This window comes from Rhipicephalus microplus, chromosome 1 (genome assembly GCF_043290135.1).
Source record: "Rhipicephalus microplus isolate Deutch F79 chromosome 1, USDA_Rmic, whole genome shotgun sequence".
Taxonomy (NCBI): domain Eukaryota; kingdom Metazoa; phylum Arthropoda; class Arachnida; order Ixodida; family Ixodidae; genus Rhipicephalus; species Rhipicephalus microplus.
Window position 1 is genome coordinate 11,791,433 of NC_134700.1, and position 21,572 is coordinate 11,813,004.

The 21,572-nt window shown below is 47.6% G+C and overlaps 1 protein-coding gene across 3 annotated transcripts in view; it reads right to left on the minus strand.

The window, feature by feature from the left end:
• Positions 1-21,572, minus strand: part of LOC119178179 (heat shock protein 60A) — a 170,811-nt gene that overhangs the window by 89,319 nt on the left and 59,920 nt on the right. For all 3 annotated transcript variants that reach the window (XM_037429361.2, XM_075886726.1, XM_037429360.2), the window contains one exon: positions 14,307-14,569. In XM_037429361.2, the coding sequence (XP_037285258.2) occupies positions 14,307-14,569 (263 nt within the window). The remainder of the gene's footprint in view (positions 1-14,306; positions 14,570-21,572) is intronic.

The following is a 21,572-nucleotide window of genomic DNA, read 5'->3' on the forward strand; positions in this document are numbered from 1 at the left end:
ATCCCCGCGGCAACGAAATATTTCCGGGTCCCCAGCGAACATTCATAGAAGCCCATGTATTACTAATCTCGCCACAACAAAATGTTTTTGGACAGCGATCCTGCATTAACGAATTTTCTACCACGGTGCGGGCCTTATTTTACCCTCCTGCCAAAGGTTAACTGTCGAAAACATGCTCGTATGCGTGTTATGCGCACTCCAAATTTGTGATTGTCTACTTTTGCCGCGATAGCGTGGGTACCGCCATTTTTGTTTACTTAAGGGGTGACGCGGCTTTGGGATCGCGAAAAATGGCAAAAAAATTGATTTTTTTTTAAAAAACAAGTTTTCCGTTTCTGGAACCCTTTTTTTTTATCGAATTCTTAAAATATCTACAATAAAAATTGTGCAGAAGGGCTTTGGAAAATTCCTTTCACCTACCTAGGTAGCGAAACTTTTTCTGGAAATCGCGAGAAAACAGCGATTTTCAAAAAATTATGGCTCCGCGGTGGCAAGGCCGAGAACCGGCTTCTAGGGCTCATCGGAAAGAGCAATTCTCCATGTTTAAGTTTTGCGCCTCAGCTGGCTCCTCCCTTTAAAAACAAGCGCACAAAAAACAAATGGTTGGAAGTCATTTCGAGGCCCTTGATTGGCTGTGGCCGCCATGTTGCCTCAGCTCGCGTCGCCATTGGCCCGATGCTCGTTCCGGGAGATTGCCATCTGCTGCTTGTGCGTCACGAGGACATGACTCTCGAAAATTGCTACTTCATGACGTGTTCACGGCTCGATGATCACTTACGATATAATTACGCTTTAGTTAGAAGCAGTAGGCAGATGCGTGATCAGGTTACTACTAGCGTGGCGAGTCATCGGAGTTGTCTTTAGCCCTCACTCCGCCAACAGTGAGACTGCGGGCAGGAACGACAGGCTAGCGCACTCGTGGCGACGTGCTTTGTCGCAAGCAACAAAGCTGTAAGCGGCGGCACGGTCAGATTACTATGAGCGGGCGCGCGGTCTACCAGCGCGGCGCATCATCAGAGTCTGCTTTAGCCCTAACTCCGCTGACAGCGAGACTGCGGGCAGGAATGACGCACTAGCGCTTCCAAAACAACCCGCGGGTTGATTTTGATGCGCTGGCCGCGGGTTCTTTTTGATGCGCTGGACACCCTTCGCACCTTCTTCGGCGCACATGACGATGACGTAGCAATGGACCACTTTTTTTAGTGCAAAGGGAGAGCTTTGAAGTTGTTGGATGGCAAGGGTCGGCAAGGTAAGTTGACCGACTTCTGGCAATAAATTTTCGTTCTGCTGGCTGTATCACTGTTTTTATGTCTCATAATCGCGGCAACAAAATTCTCGCGAAAAACAAATTTTTCGGTTTCCCCGGCGATTTCGTTATAGCGGGTTTCGACTGTATGTCACCCGGAGATCATGCACTTTTATATTTCTGCCCGCCGCGCATGCGCCGAGATGTACCCACTCGCAGATGATTGCGTCAGATGCATTTTTACCTTAACTAAAATGTCAGATCATAAAGTTCCATCGGCAACCGGTTACTGCAACCGGCCCACAACGAATAACAGTGTTTTCGCAAACAGGACGCATCGCGTTATTCACACTGCACACACCACGCACAATATTCCCAGTGTCACCGTTCGTAAAGGTGAACCAATATTTTGGTTGATGATAATGATTTGATTGATATGTGGGGTTTAACGTCCGAAAACCACCATATGATTATGAGAGACACCGTAGTGGAGGGCTCCGGAAATTTCGACCACCTGGGTTTCTTTAACGTGCGCCCAAATCTGAGCACACGGGCCTACACCATTTCCGCCTCCATCGGAAATGCAGCCGCCGCAGCCGGGCCAATATTTTGGATACCTTTCAACGGACACTACACGCCACAGTCAACATTGCACATTTTCGAGGACGATGCCGCTGTTCCTCGCAATAGCCGCCACGTGTGTTCACTTCTCCGTGATAAACAGCCAGCCAGCATGGCAGATAATTCATCACGCACTTTGCCACACACCTAGATGTTCTCCGACGTATGCCACAGCTAATGTTGCCACTGTGAGATGAAGATTAAGCTTTCAAAAAGAAAAAAAAAAACTAGGCCCAAGCATCGAGCAACTGCACCTCACTCGGCCACCGGCGGGAATGTTTTGCCAACCACCGCCTTGCACGTGCACCGGTGACACTATGACGTACCCCGGTAGAGGTCTATTTTCATTGATGTCTCAAGCTTTAAGGCATTTGGCTTCCTAAAGCCACGTTGCCCCGTGGCTTTGAGAACAAACTTTATTGTTTCGGATTTATCTGGATGAAAGTGGGCACTAACACTAAAGATAGCCTTATAGTGCATTTATAAAAATTTCAAGGCGCTACCACAATTACTTGACGAGGTGAAAATTATTTCATCATTAAACCTCATAGAGGGGCCGAGGGATTTATAAAATGACGTAAATAGTTCGTAACTACTGTCATCATCATCAGCCTGACTACGTCCACTGCAGGACAAAGGCCTCTCCCATGTTCCGCCAGTTAACTCGGTCCTGTGCTTGCGGCTGCCAATTTATACCCGCAAACTTCTTAATCTCAATTGCCCACCTAACTTTCTGTCTCCCCCTAACCCGCTTGCCTTCTCTGGAAATCCAGTCAGTTACCCTTAATGACCAGCGATTATCCTGTCTACGCACTACATGCCCGGCCCATGTCCATTTCCTCTTTATTTCAACCATGATATCCTTAACCCCCGTTTGTCCCCTAATCTACTCTGCTCTCTTCTTGTCTCTTAAGGTTACACCTACCATTTTTCTTTCCATTGCTCGCTGCGCCGTCCTCAATTTAAGCTGAACCCACTTTGTAAGTCTCCAGGTTTCTGCTCCGCAGCTAAGTACCGGCAAGATACAGCTGTTATATACTTCCTCTTGAGGAATAGTGGCAATCTACCTGTCATAATTTGGGATTGCTTGCCGAATGTGCTCCACCCCATTCTTATTCTTCTAGTTACTTCAATCTCGTGGTTCGGCCCTGCGGTTATTACCTACCCTATGTAGACATAGTCTTTTACAACTTCAAGTGCACTAGTACCTATGTCGAAGCGCTGCTCCTTTCCGAGGTTGTTGTGCATTACTTTCGTTTTCTGAAGATTAATTTTAAGACCCACCTTTCTGCTCTCCTTGTCTAACTCCTTAATCATGAGTTGCAATTCGTCCCCTGAATTACTCAGCAATGCAATGTCATCGGCGAAGCGCAGGTTACTAAGGTATTCTCCATTAACTCTTATCCCTAACTCTTCCCATTCTAGGCTTCTAAAAACTTCCTGTAAGCACGCGGTAAATAGCATTGAGGAGATTGAGTCCCCCTGCCTTACACCCTTCTTGATTGGTATTCTGTTGCTTTCTTTATGAAGCACTATGGTAGCAGTTGATCCCCTGTAGATTTCTTCCAGAATGTTTATATATACTTCATCTTCCGCATTTTCGCTTTGGACAGCGGCAGAAACAATGTTATGTCAGCGGCACATGGTCCGCGGTCAAGGGTATCGACAACTGACTCAAGAGCGTCCATCCTAGTTGCTAACTCGGAGACCGTTCGTGTCAAATTTTCTTGATTCTTTTTAAGGTCAGCAAATTGCTGCAAAACATCAGCGTGACGCGACTCCAGTTTGGCGGAAAGATTGGCGATAGCTGCTAGGACTTCCGAATTAGGCCTCGGATTCGTCTCCACATCGCCGCATAGCAGCAACTGTTTTGATACAAGAATGCATTCACAAAACATCTCGCAAAGGACACTTGGGTACGGAAAGAGCAGCAGGCAAACGTTACTAGAACGTTTACAGTACAGTGACGAACACATGCCTGCCGCTCCCTCGTGCCCACTAAAGGCTGGCGTACGATGCCAGTCCTTTAAGTAGTCGGTGTCTATTGTTGACCATGTCGATGACGCTTGCCTGTCAAGAAAGGGCTTGAAGGTGGTTTCAAGATCCGGTTGGTGACGAAAGCATGGCTCGTCGATAATCGGCGCCGGAGGCACCAGCTGAACTTGCAGGACTGGAACAGTCGATGCGTCATGCTGTGGTAGAAGCCATGCGCCAACCAGGAAAGACTGCACAACAAAAAGCAGCGGCTTGGTCAGTGACGAACACATGCCTGCCGCTCCCTCGTGCCCACTCCGGGACAGCAGATACTCTCCGGGACAGCAAATGGTGAGCCACGCTATCTTTTCAGTCCGTCGACTCCAGTCACTCGGGGCTCGTCGGACTTCGCTGACGGCGCCTCGCACCCGAAGCGAACGCTCATCTTTTGTTGCCCCGCTGCGTACGCACGGCCGAGGGGTGGTACGGTGTCCTAGTGCGTGGCCTAGCTACGCCGACCCGTCTCCCTTCAAAGCCAACGCGAGCGCCTTTGCCCTCGCTCGAGCAACCGGGCCTTGGTCCCAGTGTCTCCGTGGATCACCTTTACCGTGGAGACGTGCTCGTGGCACCCTGTGTAGTACTTTGTGCCCGTGCCGTGGATAAGCCTATTTGCTTTCTCGCCGCGCCTTTTTGCAACGGGCTGTACTGCGTTTGGTGTTGCCACAATAAAGTGTTGCAACTGAGCAGTATCGTGTTCTCGCCACGGCGACGGTTACCCCGTGCCCTGCGGCTCGCTAAGACCGGACCCACGCTGGTGGCCGTACTCCTTCGGGATACATGTACACCACAACGTGTGCTCACCGCACCGATAGGCTCATGCGACAGGGCTTTTTTTTTTCTTTACGCAGATTCACGGCGTGCATACTGAGTAGACGAAAACAAGCGCGGCGGGATATGAAAGAAAAAGGGCGGCTCTTTCGAATGCGACCAAGACGGCTGCATGCCTTTTATATAAAAGATGTGTTATCGTTGTGTTGCAAAGTCAATGCCGAGATGCCGGAGGCTGACAAGGTCGGGCATATTCTTAAGGGAATTGCGGATGACGCATTCAATCATCTCATCTGATAAAATTTTTCTACAGTGGACACCATTATAAAAGAATGTCGGCGCTTTGAGCAAGCGAAGACCCGGCGGATTAACAGCGTGTTTACCCGCCTTCCGAATACGGCTGCAATGTCGTCTTGTGAAGACCGTGCAAGAACACAGCTGCCACCTCTAGATTCATCGGATCAGGTGATTCGAATTGTACGGCACAAACTTGAAGCCATTGCCTCTGCTCCGGCTCACACCGCTGCAAGTGACACCACCCCCCTCACTGCTAACATGGTTCAAGCCATCGTCCGCCAAGAACTCGCCAGCATAGGTATTCCCTCGGTGTCCAGCCCAGCCCGCAGCAAGCTCCATGGCGTCCACCCTCGTCCCATCACGAGCAGCAGTTTACGGACCGATCTCGCGACCCTGCTGCGTGGAGAACCGTTGACAACCGACCAACTTGTTTTCATTGCCACCGTATCAGTCATGTCGTCCGTTACTGCAATTACCGCTGCTCCTCGCCACCTCGGACTTCATCTCAACCTCACTACGGACAGGACAGCACCTGCTTCGCATCTGCCACGCAGCCTTCTCCGCCAAACAACTACAGAAGGTTCAACAGCCGATCTCCGTCACCGCATGGTCGTCAGTCGCGTTCGCCTCCAGGACATCGCCAGTCATCTCGCTCACCGCAGACTCGCAGGACGACGTCAACCCTGCTCCTGCCTACCCGGAAAACTAAACGGTGCAGCGCCCGGAGGTGATGCTGCATTTTCGACTCCCTCCACAAATCCTCTCTTGACGCTTCTGATGAGACAAAGTTTGGCTATTTCTGCCCTTATAGATACTGGAGCGCACATTTCTGTAATGAGCGCGAACCTTCGCCGACGCCTACATAAGGTGCTCACGCCTGCCGCTTTCCGCACACTTCGTGTCGCTGATGGGAGGACCCTTGACGTTCAAGGGATGTGCACGGCCCGTGTGTCTATTGCCGGTCATCCTACATTAGTTCAGTTTGCCGTCATTGAAATGTGTCCTCATGACCTAATACTTGGTTTGGACTTCCTGTCAAGTCATTCTGCGCTCATTGATTGTGCCACTGGTGCTCTTCAGCTTGAACTGCAGCAGTTTGCCGATTTTCCAGCTGACTATCCTCCCCGTTTATGCTCTCATCAGCACGTTCGCTTGCCTCCGCAAGCTGCTACATACGTCACTCCTATTAGTCGACGTACTGATGGCCCGAGACGGCGCCCTTGCTCACACTGTTGTCGCCGTTGCTAATAACACAGTGGTTATACCACTACTCAATGCGAGTCTCGTGACTCAAGTTATTCCGCAAGCGTGGCACTTTGCGAAGATGAAGAAGACGCCTGTGCGTTAGGCGCTTGCGCGAGAGGCAACTCAGACATCTTGTTCGGCGGCCGATTCTCGGTGGACGCTATCCTATAAGCCTAGACCTCGCCCTGTCACAATATAATGTCGCGGTACCGCGCGAACCAAAGGCAGATAAACGTTGACACAGCGACTCTCAGCAGCCGAACAGCAAGATCGCCTTCTTTATCTTCAATCAGACAGAGCTCCACTACCTGGTGTCCGCCAATCCCCTTATCGTCGTTTTGGTCCACCAGTACACACGCATCATTTGCCCCCCCTCTTAATTAGCATCGCCCCGATGCTAAACCAGTAGTGCAGTTTTTTTTTTGCCTGTTCTTTAAGAAGTGTCTTGCGCAGTCACTACCTTTCATAAGGCTTCATGCGCACAACGTGAACTAGTTCAGGACGGTGCTGGCGAAGCCTCGTACCATATGAACTGTCGGGGACGACCTCGTAAGTAACATCACTCAGTCGTCGCAGTACTAGATATGGCCCAAAGTATCTCCTTAGGAGCTTTTCAGAGAGCCCTCGTTTCCGTATGGGCGTCCAAACCCATACTCTGTAGCCGGTCTGGTAAACGACTGTTCTGCGGCGAGAATCGCAGTGGCTCGCGTCGTACTCTTGTTGCTGGATTCGCAGGCATGCTAGTTGCCTTGCTTCTTCCGCTCGTTCTATAAACATCTCGGCGTCCGGTTCAATGTCGTCGCATTCATGCGCTAGCATCGCATCTAACATGGTTCGTACTTCCCTTCCGTGAATTAGGCTGAACGGGGTCATCTGGGTTGTTTCTTGCTTGGCAGTGTTGTATGAAAATGTGATATATGGCAAGATTTCGTCCCAATTTTTGTGTTCGACGTCTCCGTACATCGAAAGCATGTCTTCAATTGTTTTGTTCAGATGCTGTGTAAGCCCGTTAGTTTGCGGGTAATAGGCGGTGGTCTTACAATGGGTTGTTCCTCTCAGCATGAGGACTTGATCCAAAAGAGCTGCCGTAAATGCGGTTCCTCTGTCTGTGATTACGACGCTTGGCGCACCGTGCTGCAGGACAACATTCTCAATAAAAAATTGTGCCACCTCCTCTGTTGTACCTCTCTGAATAGCCTTTGTTTTAGCATAACAAGTAAGGTAATCAGTCGCGACAATAACCCAGCGGTTCCTGGCAGGAAAAGTAGGAAGTGGGCCCAAAATATCGATGCCAATCTGGTCGAATGATGTTCTTGGGACCTGCACGGGCTGCAGGAAGCCAGCTGGTTTAGTCAACGGTGATTTCCGTCGCTGGCAGTCGAGGCAAGTACGAACATGGTGTTTTACGGCTATGGTCAGTCTTGGCCAGAAGTAGAGCTGCCGCACTCTGGCCAACGTTCTTGTCTAACCTAAGTGGCCTGAAGTCACCTCCTTGTGGCATGCTTCGAGTACTTCGGAGCGAAGGGCTGCTGGGATGACGAGCAAATACGCAGATCCTGTCGAAGAGAAGTTTCTTTTGTATAGTACTCCGCTCCGTAAGCAAAATGATGACAGCGCTCTTACGAAAACAGTTGGTGCCTTCCGAGATCTTCCCTCCAGGTAATTAATTAGGGCAAGTAACTCAGGGTCGCCACGTTGTTGCTGTGCAATAGCGGTTGAGTCAAGCACACCGAGAAATGCTGTTTCCTCCTCATCGGATAGAGTTGCCGATTCAATGGGTGAGCGGGATAGACAGTCAACGTCTATGTGGCGCTTTCCTGACTTGTGTACGACAGTCATGTCGTACTCCTGCAGCCTGAGACTCCAACGCGCTAATCTTCCGGTAGGATCTTTAAGATTTGTCAACCAACACAGTGAGTGGTGGTCGCTGATGACTTTGAAAGGGCGGCCGTATAAATACGGGCGAAATTTTGTGACCGCCCATACCACGGCGAGGCATTCCTTCTCAGTCGTGGAGTAATTAGTCTCGGCGCGTGTTAGTGTTCGGATTGCATAGGCGATTACTCTATCTGTGCCCTCTTGCAGCCGCACAAGCACAGCTCCCAAACCAATATTGCTGGCATCAGTGTGTAGCATCGTTGGGGCTTTCTCATCAAAGTGGGCAAGCACTGGAGGCGTCTGTAGTCGCTGGCGGAGGTTCTTAAAAGCAGCTTCCTCTTCGTTGCTCCATTGGAAAGCAACGTCTTCTCTCGTGAGGCGGGTCAACGGTGATGCGATGCGTGCGAAGTCCGCGATGAATCGCCTATAATACGCACATAGTCCGAGGAATCGTTGGACAGCCTTCTTATCAGTCGGCACCGGGACAGCTGCGATCTTTTCAGGATCAGGACGAACGCCTGCGTGACTGACAACGTGGCCAAGAAATTGCAGCTCTTCATAGCAAAAGTGGCACTTTTCAGGCTTCAACGCTTTTCAGGCTTTTCAGTTTACAAAAGTGACACTTTTCAGGCTTTTCAGTTTTACAAGCCATATGGTCTGTGTGCTTTACAAGCCCGCAGACCGTATGGCTTGTAAAACTGCCTCAAGTCTTAAGGTGCTGGTCAAATGTTGCGGCGAAAACTACGACATCATCAAGGTAGACCAAGCAGGTTTTCCACTTCAACCCAGAAAGTACGGTATCCATAAGTCTTTGAAAGATAGCAGGCGCTGAACATAAACCAAAGGGCAAGACTTTAAATTCATATAAGCCATCTGGTGTCACAAAAGCAGTCTTCTCGCGGTCTCTTGGGTCTACCTCGATTTGCCAATACCCACTCCTTAAGTCCATCGATGAAAATAAACGAGCATGTCGAAGTCCGTCGAGAGAGTCATCTATACGAGGAAGTGGATACACATCTCTCTGTCACCTGATTGAGTTTTCGGTAATCTACACAGAAGCGCAGGCTGCCATCTTTTTTTTTAACGAGGACTACAGGTGACGCCCAGGGGCTTTTTGAAGGCTGAATGACGTCATCTTTTAGCATTTTGTCGACTTGCTCTTGTATGACTTCGCGTTCCTTTGCAGCCACGCGATAGGGGTTTTGGTGAATTGATCTCGCCATGTCCTCAGTAATTATCCGATGCTTGGTTAGAGGCGTGCGGCCAACTCTTGATGTTGTCGAAAAGCAGTCTTTGAATTCGGCCAGTAGCTCAAGAAGCCTCTTTCGCTCGTTATTAGGCAAAGTAGTGCTAACGTCAAGAACTGGTGTCGAATCAAGTTTTGGCACCTCGTCGACTACTGCCAAGCAGCCTTCTGTGTCTGTGATATCGTCGAAGTAAGCGACAGCCATGCCTTTTGGAAGGTGCCGGCGCTCATCACAAAAATTTGTCAGAAGCAAGCCCTTGCGTCCAGCGGCGACACTGACGATACCTCTTGCGACGGAAATGCCGTGTGTGAAGAGGGGCGAGGTTATTCGGTCTGCTACTCCTTCGCCGTCAAACTGGACAGCGGCTGCCACAGAAACAAGCGTTCATGACCGAGGAGGGAGAATTACATCGTCATCAGTTAGACGCAATTGGTTTGGTCGCGCTTGTGTACAATCAGGTGCGCCCGAACTGTTTCGGAATGTAATCAAACTGTCTGGGATATTGATGACGGCGCCGTACTCTCGTAAGAAGTCCATACCAATAATTAGATCCTTGCAGCATGCGGCGAGGACGACCGACGCAACGAAAGAAGAACCTCCTATGTCAATTCTCGCTGTGCATCTTCCAGAGGGCATCAATAACTGACCACCTGCCGTCCTTATTTGAGGGCCTGTCCACGGTGTCTTCACTTTCTTGAGGCGGTTGGCGAGGTCCTGACTGATGATAGAAAAGTCGACACCGGTGTCGACTAAGGCTGTTACTTCTTGGCCGTCAAGAAAAACACTCAGGTCAGCGGTCACAATGTCGTCGCTCTCACGTCTTGTCGGATTTACAGCGTCGTGTAATGGGGGCTTTTTGTCGTCATCTTCATGGCCTGCAACCTTACCCCCGGAGGTCGCCGCCCTCAGTTTCCCCGTCGCGGGCTGGGTGACCTTCTTGCGTTAAGGTCGGCGGAGGTACGTCGGTGTGAAGAAGGTGAATGAGCGAGAGAAGGAGAGCGGGATTGACGTCCCAAACCTGGCTGGCGGGTAGGTATTGCCTCCTCGTCAGAAGTACGGTATTCGTAAAAGTGAGAACGGGCTCCATGGAAAGAGGCGTCCTCCCGGCGTGGTATGTATTCTTCATTCGCACGTCGATCGTCAGACCATGTTCGAAGAGGCCAGAACGAATCATTGCGATGCCAGCAATGACGGGCAATATGACCTGCACCTCCGCAGTTAAAGCATAGTGGACGTCAATCGATTGTGCGCCATGCGTCTGTTCTTCGGAGCGGGGGACGTCCGAGCCTCCCTTCTTGCGACGATGTCCATGGTGCTGCTGTGGACGCCTGGTGGTACGTCGGTTGGCTTGGCGGTCGGCTCAGGGCCTGCTCTTGCCGCGGTGACCAAGGGGCCGTCAGCACTGGGTGATATGGCGGCGATGTACCAGATGGTGAACGTCGCAGAGCATCGGCATAGCTCATGGGACGGTGCTCGTCACCAGGACCAGTGGTAGAAAATGCGTGGCGGATTTCGTCGCGTACCAGTTCAGCGACGGACGCAACGGGGGTTTGAACAACTGGATTCCGGAACTTCTGCAGTTCTTCGCGAACTATCTCCCTAATGAGGTCTCGCAGGGAGCTTTGACCCCCGAACTATCTCCCTAATGAGGTCTCGCAGGGAGCTTTGACCCTCAGGTATGGCGGCAGCATTGATTGGGGCCCTGCTAGACATTCGATGATACTGCCTGCATCGTTGATGGAGCGCCCGCTCGATAGCCGTAGCCTCCTTGATGAAGTCAACTACGGTACTTGGAGGGTGGCGCAGTAGCCCGGCGAAAAGTAGCTCCTTAACGCCGCGCATGAGGTAGCTCAACTTCCTATCTTCACTTATGTTCTGGTCAGCTCAACGAAAAAGACGACTCATATCTTCAGCAAACATAGTAACGCTTTCATTGGGTTTTTGAACCCGTAGCTCCAACAGCTGCTGCGCACGGTCGCGTCGATCGACATTGGTGAACGTATCGACAAGCTGTTGTCGGAAGTCGCCCCAGGTTAACAGACTGGCTTCTCTGTTCTCATACCAAATTTTCGCACCGCTGTCAAGGTAGAAATAGGCGTGTGAGAGCTTTTCTTGTTCAGGCCACAGATTAATCTTGGAGACACGCTCGTAGTGCTCAGGCCAGTCGTCCACGTTTTCATGGGCGCCGCCACTAAAGTGATAGGGAACCAGCGGTTGAAAGATGGTTACCTGTGAAGGCTGGGTTGGAGGGGGGCCTTGGGGCGCCGGTTGCGGACTGGCGTTGGCCATTTGGAGAGGTAATCGGCACTTGCAAGGTTCCGTGGAAGGCGTGAACTTTGGAGCGAGGCCTATCAGCCGCCGACTAAACCGGTGCATGGGAGTTGCAATGGGTGACAATGCGTCCGAGCTAGATGAACGGCTCCCAGTGGGAGTATGGAGAATTAGGTAGGGTTGCGTCCCAGCACTTCCACCAGTGTCGCGGTACCGCGCAAACTAAAGGCAGATAAACGTTGACACAGCGACTCTCAGCAGCCGAACTTGTTTGTTTGTTTGTTTGTATCCTCTAATCCATGGCTCGTACCCACTCTGGGGAATTGGCCAAGAGAACATATAGTCTCATATGGACGATAACTGCATTATTGCTTACAACGAAAAAAAAAAAAAAAAACGGGGGGGGGGGGGGGGGGAATTGTTAAAAAAAGAAAGAAACCAAACATTTAGATTGTGAGAAAAAAGAATCAACAACAAAGTAGACACTAATAGCTACAACTTGATTTTTGAAGCCGACCAGACAGCTGGTTTTTCCAAACACGATTAATTTGGTATGTCACGAATTTATCCAGAATTGAGAATTGCTTTTCGACCCATTTTTTTTAGTATCTGATAACGTGGGCTTTATGTTGAAAAACGTTTAGAGTCTTGAATAAAATTACACACCGCATCGAATGCATCTCTGTGGCAATTTCCCAAAACAGAGGCACTAAAACTTGGAACATTTTCTGTGGTTAAATTTAAACCTAGCTTCGCGAATGGAATATCTGAAAGTCGTTTCCTAATTAATGCATAGTTACGACATGAGCCAAAATAATGTTCAATAGTTTCCGATTCTTCGCAGCACGGACAAAGGGGGGAAAGTGTCAGACCAGCTCTGTGTAAATAAAAATTTAATGGGGGGACACCGCACCGGAATCAGCCGAACAGCAAGATCGCCTTCTTTATCTTATCAGCCAGAGCTCCACTACCTGGTGTCCACCAGAGCTCCACTACCTGGTGTTTGCCAAATCCCCTTATCGTCGTTTTGGTCCACCAGTACACACGCGTCAATATACACTTATACATATACAGTGAATGACTGCTGCGGCGCCGGTAAAAAACCAGCCGAGACTATCCATATAATTGCTATTTCGCAATAAAAAAAAAGCAAAGCTGAACATCGTCAGGGGCCACACTATGCACGTGCAGTGAAACTACGCACGTACGCACGGCGTCGAAAATGAAGAGCGATCGACATGGACACAGACATCGATACCACGAAAAACTATTGGATTAAGTTTACTATTTTTTGTTTATTTTGGCTTAAAAGCGTGGGGGGGGGGGGGGGGGCACACCCGCTCGTACGTGCGCTCGCAGCGATGAGAGTGGCGGGTGGCGGCACAGCAGGCTCACGGTGTGCAGGCCCGTCTGCCCGCATCGCGCTCACCGACGCACAATAACGAGCGCTGGCTCTCGCTGCACCGTGCGTCGGTGGCGGGGCAGCTGCGTAAGATGCATGCTTGTGCCAAAATGGCAAAATGCGGAGCGAAATTCCTAGATTGTCCGTGGGGAAAACCCGTTAAATCATGATTGTCTCCCGCTGTTACTTTGTTACATAGAGGTCGCAAACACATTTGCTTCTATGGAACAATGGCGGGGAATAGAAAAACTTCATTATATAGAGGAATTCGTTGCATGGAGGTTCGTTATAAGCAGGTTTAACTATATTTGGCAATCTGTCGTACGTTTGAGCAACTCTGCTCCCTTTTGCCTATTCAAAACGCCGGCACTCTTTGACGATTTTGTCCACCTTAGTACAATTCTTGCACATAAGGAAGTTGAAGGCATCATCGGCAAAACCTTTTAAATGCGTTCAATCTTGTCAGCCTCGGTCATGTTGTCGTCAGCTTTACGACAGAGAGATAGCACATCTTGTATGTAAACAACATACGACTCTGTTGACGTCTGAGCGCGGCCCGCAAATTCTTTCTTTGTGGCCAGCTGACGACCAGCCAGCCTGCCAAACAAAACTCTCATTTTCTATTTACAGACGTCTTAGCTTGTGAGGTCAGCTTCACGTGTCTCGTACCATTGCCGCGTAATTCACTTAATATAGAAGATCAGGTCAACTAGGATAAGGATCGGGTCCCACCTGTAGCTGTCGCTCACTCTTGCATACAGTTTGAGCCACTCCTCAAAAGTCAGTCTTATTCGTGCCACAAAAGGGCCCAGGGTCCCGCGGATGAATCAGGAAGACCTCTGGCATGGCCGTTGACGCTTGGTTTGCCATTGTTGCTGGCTCAGACATTGTCTGTTGGTTTGCCCTTGTGGCGGCAGGCAGATGACGTCCGCTGCGAAGTTCCGTCCCGGTACCGCAACATTTTTACCAAATGTTATGGGAAGAAACCAGATCCCCGGTTGCAGAGCTGATGTATTCACAGTGATCGTAGAGATTTCCCAGGCGGAAATAAGTCCCATTGTCTTCTTCCAATCTGAGCGAACTTAATCGTTCTCTTTACCGCAGCAATATTTTGGAATCGTATAAAAAAAAAATGGTTCCAAAAACAGAAAACTTGATTTTCCAAAAATCAGTTTTTTTTTTGCCAATTTTCGCAATGCCAAAGGCCCTTACCCAGTTGTGTGCATTTGAGGGATAAGTGGGGAAAAACAGACCCCTCTTGTGTGTGCTGCCACGAGTCGCATAGAAAGGCACTGACCTGTTGAGCACCAGGGTGCTGAGTGCCTCGCCGTCCACGTCCTCGGCAATGATGACCAAGGGCCGGCGCTGGGAATTGGCAAGCTCCAAGGCAGGAATGATGGCTTGCACGTTCGAGATCTTCTTTTCACTCAGCAACAGCAGGGCATCCTGGAACTCCACTTTGGCCCCCTTGCTCGTGTTGATAAAGTAGGGCGAGATGTAGCCACGATCAAACTTCATCCCCTCGATCACTTCCAGCTCGTCATTCAGTGTCTTGCCGTCCTGCGCCATCCCAACATGCCGCGCTTGACCGAGATCTCAAGCACAGCCACTCAGAACCAGAATCCCACAGCACGCATCTCCAGGGTTCGGCCAAAAATATTGGATGTTTCGTTACCAGAAGAGACACCACCCCTTTAGAGGAGGTTAAAAATATTACTACAATTAAGAGGCATGCTCCAGACAGCAATTGTATTTTATATGAGATGTCTCTTTAGAAGGGTGCTTCTATGCATTTTCTTGTCAACCTGTATTTTACTGTAGGCACACTGGTGTCTCTTATACCAGTGTCTCTTCTAAAGGCGTTCGACTGTACTTGAAGCCGTAGCCACAATGGCAACCGGTCAGTCTTTAGTCGTGGGTAGGCTGGTGCAAATAGTGAATTTATGCCTACTAATTTCAAATCGAATTCAAATAGCATATATGATATATACAGAACAATGGGCATATTTATCATGACTAACCTAACTAACCTGTACAATACTTTAAAAAAAACAAAACAGGGCCTCTATGCAAATGCCATTTTTTTTTTGTTCAAAGGAAGTTTAAACAACTTTGAGTAGTTGCAGGATTTGACTTTTGGTGGATGTAAGTAATAACCTGTCAAATATAACACATTAAAATTTATACTTCGAGCACATAAGCCGGCATAACAAGCTTTAATAAACGATGAATCGATTTGAGGGTAATATGTTCACTTAAAGGGGCCCTGCAACACTTTTTCAAGAAGCCATAAAAAGGATTCACGAAAGAAACTTATTGCCTTACAAATTAACCGCAGCAAAAATATTTAGAATCCGTCCAGTACGAGCAGAGTTGCAAAGATTTGTCACATGCTGCAACTGCATTTTCTGGTCCTGATGAAAGCACTGAAAGCTAAGCAAGAAGAGATGGCACAGGCAAAGAAAACAACTCACCCGTGCCTTGAGCACTTTTGCTCTCTTCTTTTACTTTGAATACTCGGCTTTTCAGTGCGATCGTGCACGTACGCATGGACAAATCACGACCTCCCGTGGCGGCCCCAATGATGACCGAGCGTGTCACGCTCAAATCAGTCAACGGCTGATAGAATGGCAGTGACGAGTAATTTTTAAGCTTGTGGCGTCATTTGCAGAGAGAAGAGAGCAATTTGTAGCCGACTTTGAGAATTTATTGTGAATCACAGGCAGTGCATTGCAATATAATATTAGGCTCTCGTGTTCTCACAGTAGCCTGGGCTACCCATCGACGGCGTTTTTTGACCATGCTCAGAAAGTGTTGCACGGCCCCATTAAATTTGCAGTAGGGCTTCGCGGCAGAGCGGATTTCCCCTGGTTAAGCGCTTTCACAACTTGTAACCCTTACAATGCAGTGAAACCACCTTTATAAGGGATTCCATGCGAGTTAATACCGTTAAACCTGCTTGTTAAACCTGCTTATAACGAACCTCCATATAACGAATTGCTCGATATAGCGAAGTTTTTTATTCCCCACCGTTGCTTCATAGAAGCACATGTATTTGCAACCATTCCCCACCGTTGCTCCATAGAAGCACATGTATTTGCGACCTCTATGTAACAAAGTAACTGTGGGAGACAACCTTGACATAAATTTTCACCACGAACAATCTAGGAATTTTAGTCCGCATTTTGACACGAGCATGTATGTCCCCGCCGCTGACGAAGCGCGAAGTGGCAGTGGCGCGCAAAGCCCACCACGCGAGAGCGATCGCTCGTTATTGGGTGCGGGTGGGTGAGCGAGTGCGAAACAAGCCTGCACCCTACAAGCCGGCGTGCGCAGACGTGTTCCCCCACCCCACTCCTAACCAAAATAAAAAAAGAAAACTACCTTTGCGCGTTGGCACTGCCACGGTTTCAGTGACCGTAACATATGCGGGGCCGCGCTGCACATGGAGGGCGCTTTACCGAATAGTTTTCCGCCATGTCTGTGTTGTTCGCTTTTCGACGCCGTGCGCACGCGCATAGTTTCACTGCGTTTGCATAGTGCCCCCCTCCCCCGACGACAATCAACTTCGCTTTTTTTATTATTGCCAATTATATTAACAGTCTCGGCTAGTTTTTTGCCGTCGCCGCTGCCATTCATATATATATGAAAACTAAAAAAAAAAGCCGCCCACACACGGCGCCTAGTTCGTCACAATGCGTCGACGCACGCTCATCTCCCACGTGCACTTTGCGCCGCGAATGAAAGGGGGGAGGGGGGGTTAAATGCTTGTGTGTGCGCGCTTATCCTTCGGTGAAGAGAATCGCGCGCCTTCGACTTTGACCGGAACGATTGCGTTTAGTTGCTGGGCGCACGAAAATTGCTTCGCTCGCAGGACAGGCGACGTTTGCGAAAAGAGTGCGCTTTTCAAGCACAGCAAAGTAGCAACTGGGCGGGCACATTGTTGGTACGCACTCATATCTGTACCTGTGATTAAGTTTCGTGCCTAGTTTTTGTTTACACAGCGCGTTGAGTAAACGTTCTTAGTTCACTCTCGTCCTGTGTATGTTGCTTTCGGGTGTAATTTGTGCATGAGCAGCGCGCTGCCCGTTTCAATCTATTGGCCGTTCTCAGCGTTAATTCCAAGTTGTTATCACATTGCTTCGCCTTTGCGATGAAACAGTGACTTTTGTTAATTTCGGACAACCGTATCGTCAACCCCGAGGGGATGTCAGATTAGGCGCTGATGGAAACACTCTTGAGACCACGGTTAAGACATATTCGGAGGTCGACTCGTTGCGCACTTCTGTCTTGCGCCGCGAGCTTGCAGGCTGGTAGCTTTCGCGATCTGCATATTAGTTCTGGCAACAAGACGGCATGTTGAATGGAATACAATGAACGCGAAAACAAAAATTGTAATGTTATAAGAAGTAAAGCTGGCAGCCAACTCTTTTGGATCCGGTATCGCAGAGCTCCTACAAAACACTGGTGTGAGCAAATAAGGCCGCTCCAGGGAGAAGTGCTCTTTTCACACTGCTCCTTCGCATTGAAACCGCACTGATACTCGCCGAGATAGCAAGCGTGCCAGTGTTCGCGACCGCCCTTAAAATCCAAGTTCATTATTGCTACTTGAGCGATTGCCCTCCCCCTTCCCGAGTTGTTTCATGCTCGTTCAAGACGGGTGGGTTACTTTCTGTTTGAACATTCGACGGCAGTTCTAACACGCGGGAGATGTTATCTTATGCACTTTCCAGGCGATAGGGATGGGCCGACTTATTTGATCTCTGCTTTAGCAGCGCTCACACGCTTTTACCTGCTCGCGAAAGTTACGATGCGCGGGGGCGTGTTATCAATTTGTACTTGTTACGGAACATGGCGGCGACGGCAAACACCTGCCGAGAGTGTCCATATAATTGCTATCGAAATAATAACGCAGCCTTTTTCTGTAAAGTGAGTGTTTTGGGTTAGCTCTGCCTTGAGGCCCCTTTTTGTTTAATTTGCACGTTTATTTTCTAAATTTTCGTACGAAACCTGCATATAACGAAAGCCTCTTTTTAACGATTTTTTTGGGAGAATTTATCAATTTCATTATATCCAGGATTAACTGTATACATCTATTCGTTCATTGCGAATACATCAAAATTTTCAATTCAAATTCGAATCACAGCGAATTTGAATAGTGTACTATTCGCTCGACTATGAAAAGTATTCCAAAGAAGTTCCCCTTCAAGAGTGTCCATGGCTCGATGGAGCTGAGCCCTCTTGCAAATTTAAAAAGTAATGCAAAATACTTTCCAAGCTATATTCGCTGCTGACATTTGGCAGATGACATACGAATCGCGGGAAGTGACCCCGCAGGCTATCCAGGCGGCAAAATTTTGTGTCAGTATCCCTTTAAGTGTGATACGTACTATCAGTTTATAGAGCCTTAATTCAAGCCAAGCCAGAGCCTTAATTCAAGCCAAGCCAAAGTGCCAAGTGTGCGTTGTGGCTTGTATTATACGTTGTGTGAATTCTGTGGTTACGCTATCAGGCGATACTGAAGCTACTAGGCTGTTTTAAAGTTGGAAGTGATTGATCATGCACTAAACAAAGCCAGCAGGCACTTCGGAGTCAACACATTTTTTGATTTCTATTGGTGACAACAGCTGAAAGCCACCAAGACACGTTGGGCCTTCTGTGTGCCTGAAAATGGGATAAATGATAAACTTTATTTAGTCGGACGGAAACTGTGGACAATTCTGTGTTAGATGGCCATCAGTTCAAGGTTGATGTCGTACCCTAACCATTTGCGGACTCCCGGAGAGCGACAAATGCTAATGCAACACCCGCAAGCTCTGCCGGTATTTTAGTTCTCTGCTATTTGCTTACAACTTTTGTGTCTCAAATAAATGTTGCCTTGTGTTAAACCTGTGGCTTTATTGTTAAGGTAAGTCTTGATAAGAACTTTTCAAAAGCTTGCAGTTACTAGTTACTGGCATGAGAATCCCAATCTGTAGCCACTTTGTTTTCTTTTTTGCTCTGTAACTTGCAAAGTGACGCCCCTATCTATGTCAATGAGCACTTGTGTCCGGAAATAAAGAGACTACAGGGCATGCGAAAGCTTGAACATGGTTGGAAGTTTGTTTGGACAAGAAATGGAAACATTTTTGCCTGTCGCACAGAGACGTCACCTGTCGTGGCAATTTGTCGAGAAAGTGATCTTCAAAAAATTAGCGCCACTTAATAAGTGAAGCTTTTGATGTATTGGGTGATGGATCTTTTTACCATGTTGTTAGCTAGTTATATCACCGATGAGGACATTCAGCGCATTGTGAAATCTAGAAAAAACACCCGTAGTCTGTTCAAAGTGATGCATTTAAATGCCCGATCACTTCAACCAAAAAAAGGATGATGTCACTTCGCTGTTGGAATCGTGTGGTACCAACTTTGACCTTTTAATGTTCACAGAAATGTGGTATACTGATGAGTCGGAACATTTCATGCTACCAGGGTACAATCACTTTTTAAATAGCAGGAGAGTAGAGGGGAAGGCATTGCCATTCTAACAACACTTGAGTCTTGTGAAGTAATCGAAGAATATATCACAAAAAACTACGAATCATTATGTCTAAAGAAGGGCACAAATGTATTTGCTGTTGTCTATCGCCCTCCTAGTGGTTCTACGGCTGATTTCCTAACATTTATTGATAGTCTTTTGTCACATGCAAGTGTCATGGATTATATGCTTACCGTAGGTGCCGATTTCAACATAGATATCTTGAAGAACTGAGCCACAAGTACTGAATTTTTATCCGTGCTTGAGTGCAACTCTTAATGTCATTACTATGCCTACGCGTATTACTGAATCTACAGTGTCATTGCTAGACATGTTTGTTACAAATTCTACTGAAGAAGAAACAATTTCCGGGGTGAATAGTTCTGACATAAGTGATCACTTGCCTATATTCATTGTCTTAAAAATGCATACAAATTTGGCTTATCTAAACCGTAAAAATTCATGTACCATTCAATAACACCAAATACATTGGAGCACCTTAGGTGCCGCATCCTGCAGACACATTGGGATGATATAATGGCTGATGAAGATGCAAATAACGCATATAACAACTTTATTGCAACATTCAAGGAACTTTACTTCGAATCATTTCCTCTCAAGGCACATCACAGGTCGAGCAAATTGCAGAAGCCATAGATAAACTCCCTTAAGCGTCAGATAAACCATAAAAATAAACTTACCAGCAGTTCGTCAAAACACATAATGCGGACCTATGGGTTGAATACAAGGCTCTTAGAAATCGATTGAATTAAGAAAAAGAGAGGGCGAAACGAGACTACTACAGTCGTATTTTTGACCTGGAACGTCCAGAGCAACGTAAATCTATGTGGAAAAAGTTAAATGAAGTATTGAACACCAGAGCCCCGGCCACAAAAATCGATAATCTTGAAATCGATGGAAGGATATTAAACGGCATCGACCTTGCTGAAAATTTTAATGACTTCTTTGTGAAAATAGGAAATGCCAGCCAGAGCGTGCAAACAACAACTGACTTTACTCCCTTATCAAACACACTTTTTCTTAAACGGACTTCGACATCTGAAGTAATTACGCTATTCGGTAAAATAAAAAATAGTCGGAGTTGTGATCCTGACGGCATACAAATGCGACCAATAAAGTATGATTAGACCTCATAGCGGAAGTGTTAGCACATATGTACAACTTAGTGTTATCAACAGGTATTTTCCCAACCAACATGCAACTAGCGAACGTTACTGCAATATGTAAGTCCAGAGATAAAAACAACTTAAGCAATTATCGCCCAATATCTATACTACCAGTTTTTTCGAAATGCCTTGAAAAATATAATGATAGAATTGACAGTTTCTCGAGGAAGCACAATTTAATAACCGAATGCCAATATGATTTCAGAAAGAAACTTTCAACAGAAAGTGCCTTATGAGCACAAAAAGAAATCATACTTTGCAATATCGAAAAGAGACTTCTGACACTTGCATTGTACTTGGACTTCAGTAAAGCCTTTGATCGTGTATCTCATGAACAGTTACTACATAAATTAGAATGCTATGGATTTAGGGGAATACCACTCAAACTTATGCAGTCATATCTGAGTGCGCGGTCTCAGTATGTTGAAATAAATGGCTTCAAATCTCGCACACAACCAATTAAAACCGGAGTACCACAAGGTAGTATTCTGGGGCCTGTATTGCTTTTATACTACATAAATGATATAGTCAGAATTTGTGGAAATTGTAACTTAATATATGCTGATGACTGCACATAATTTTTTACTGGAAAAGATTTCAGCACTCTCGAGGCTTTAGCGGCCAACACATGTTATAAGCTTCGTGAATGGTCTACCAAGAACAATTTAATGTTAAATGAATCAAAAACAAAATGTGTCCTTTTCCGAGCTCTCGGCATATCCCTGCATGTACCAAATTATGTTACCCTAGGCCCCTACAAAATTGCAGTGACCAAATCCATTAAGACGCTTGGAGTAGTTTTTAATGAATACATGTCCTGGAATGAGCATACAGACCACATTAGTTTAAAGTTGCGACG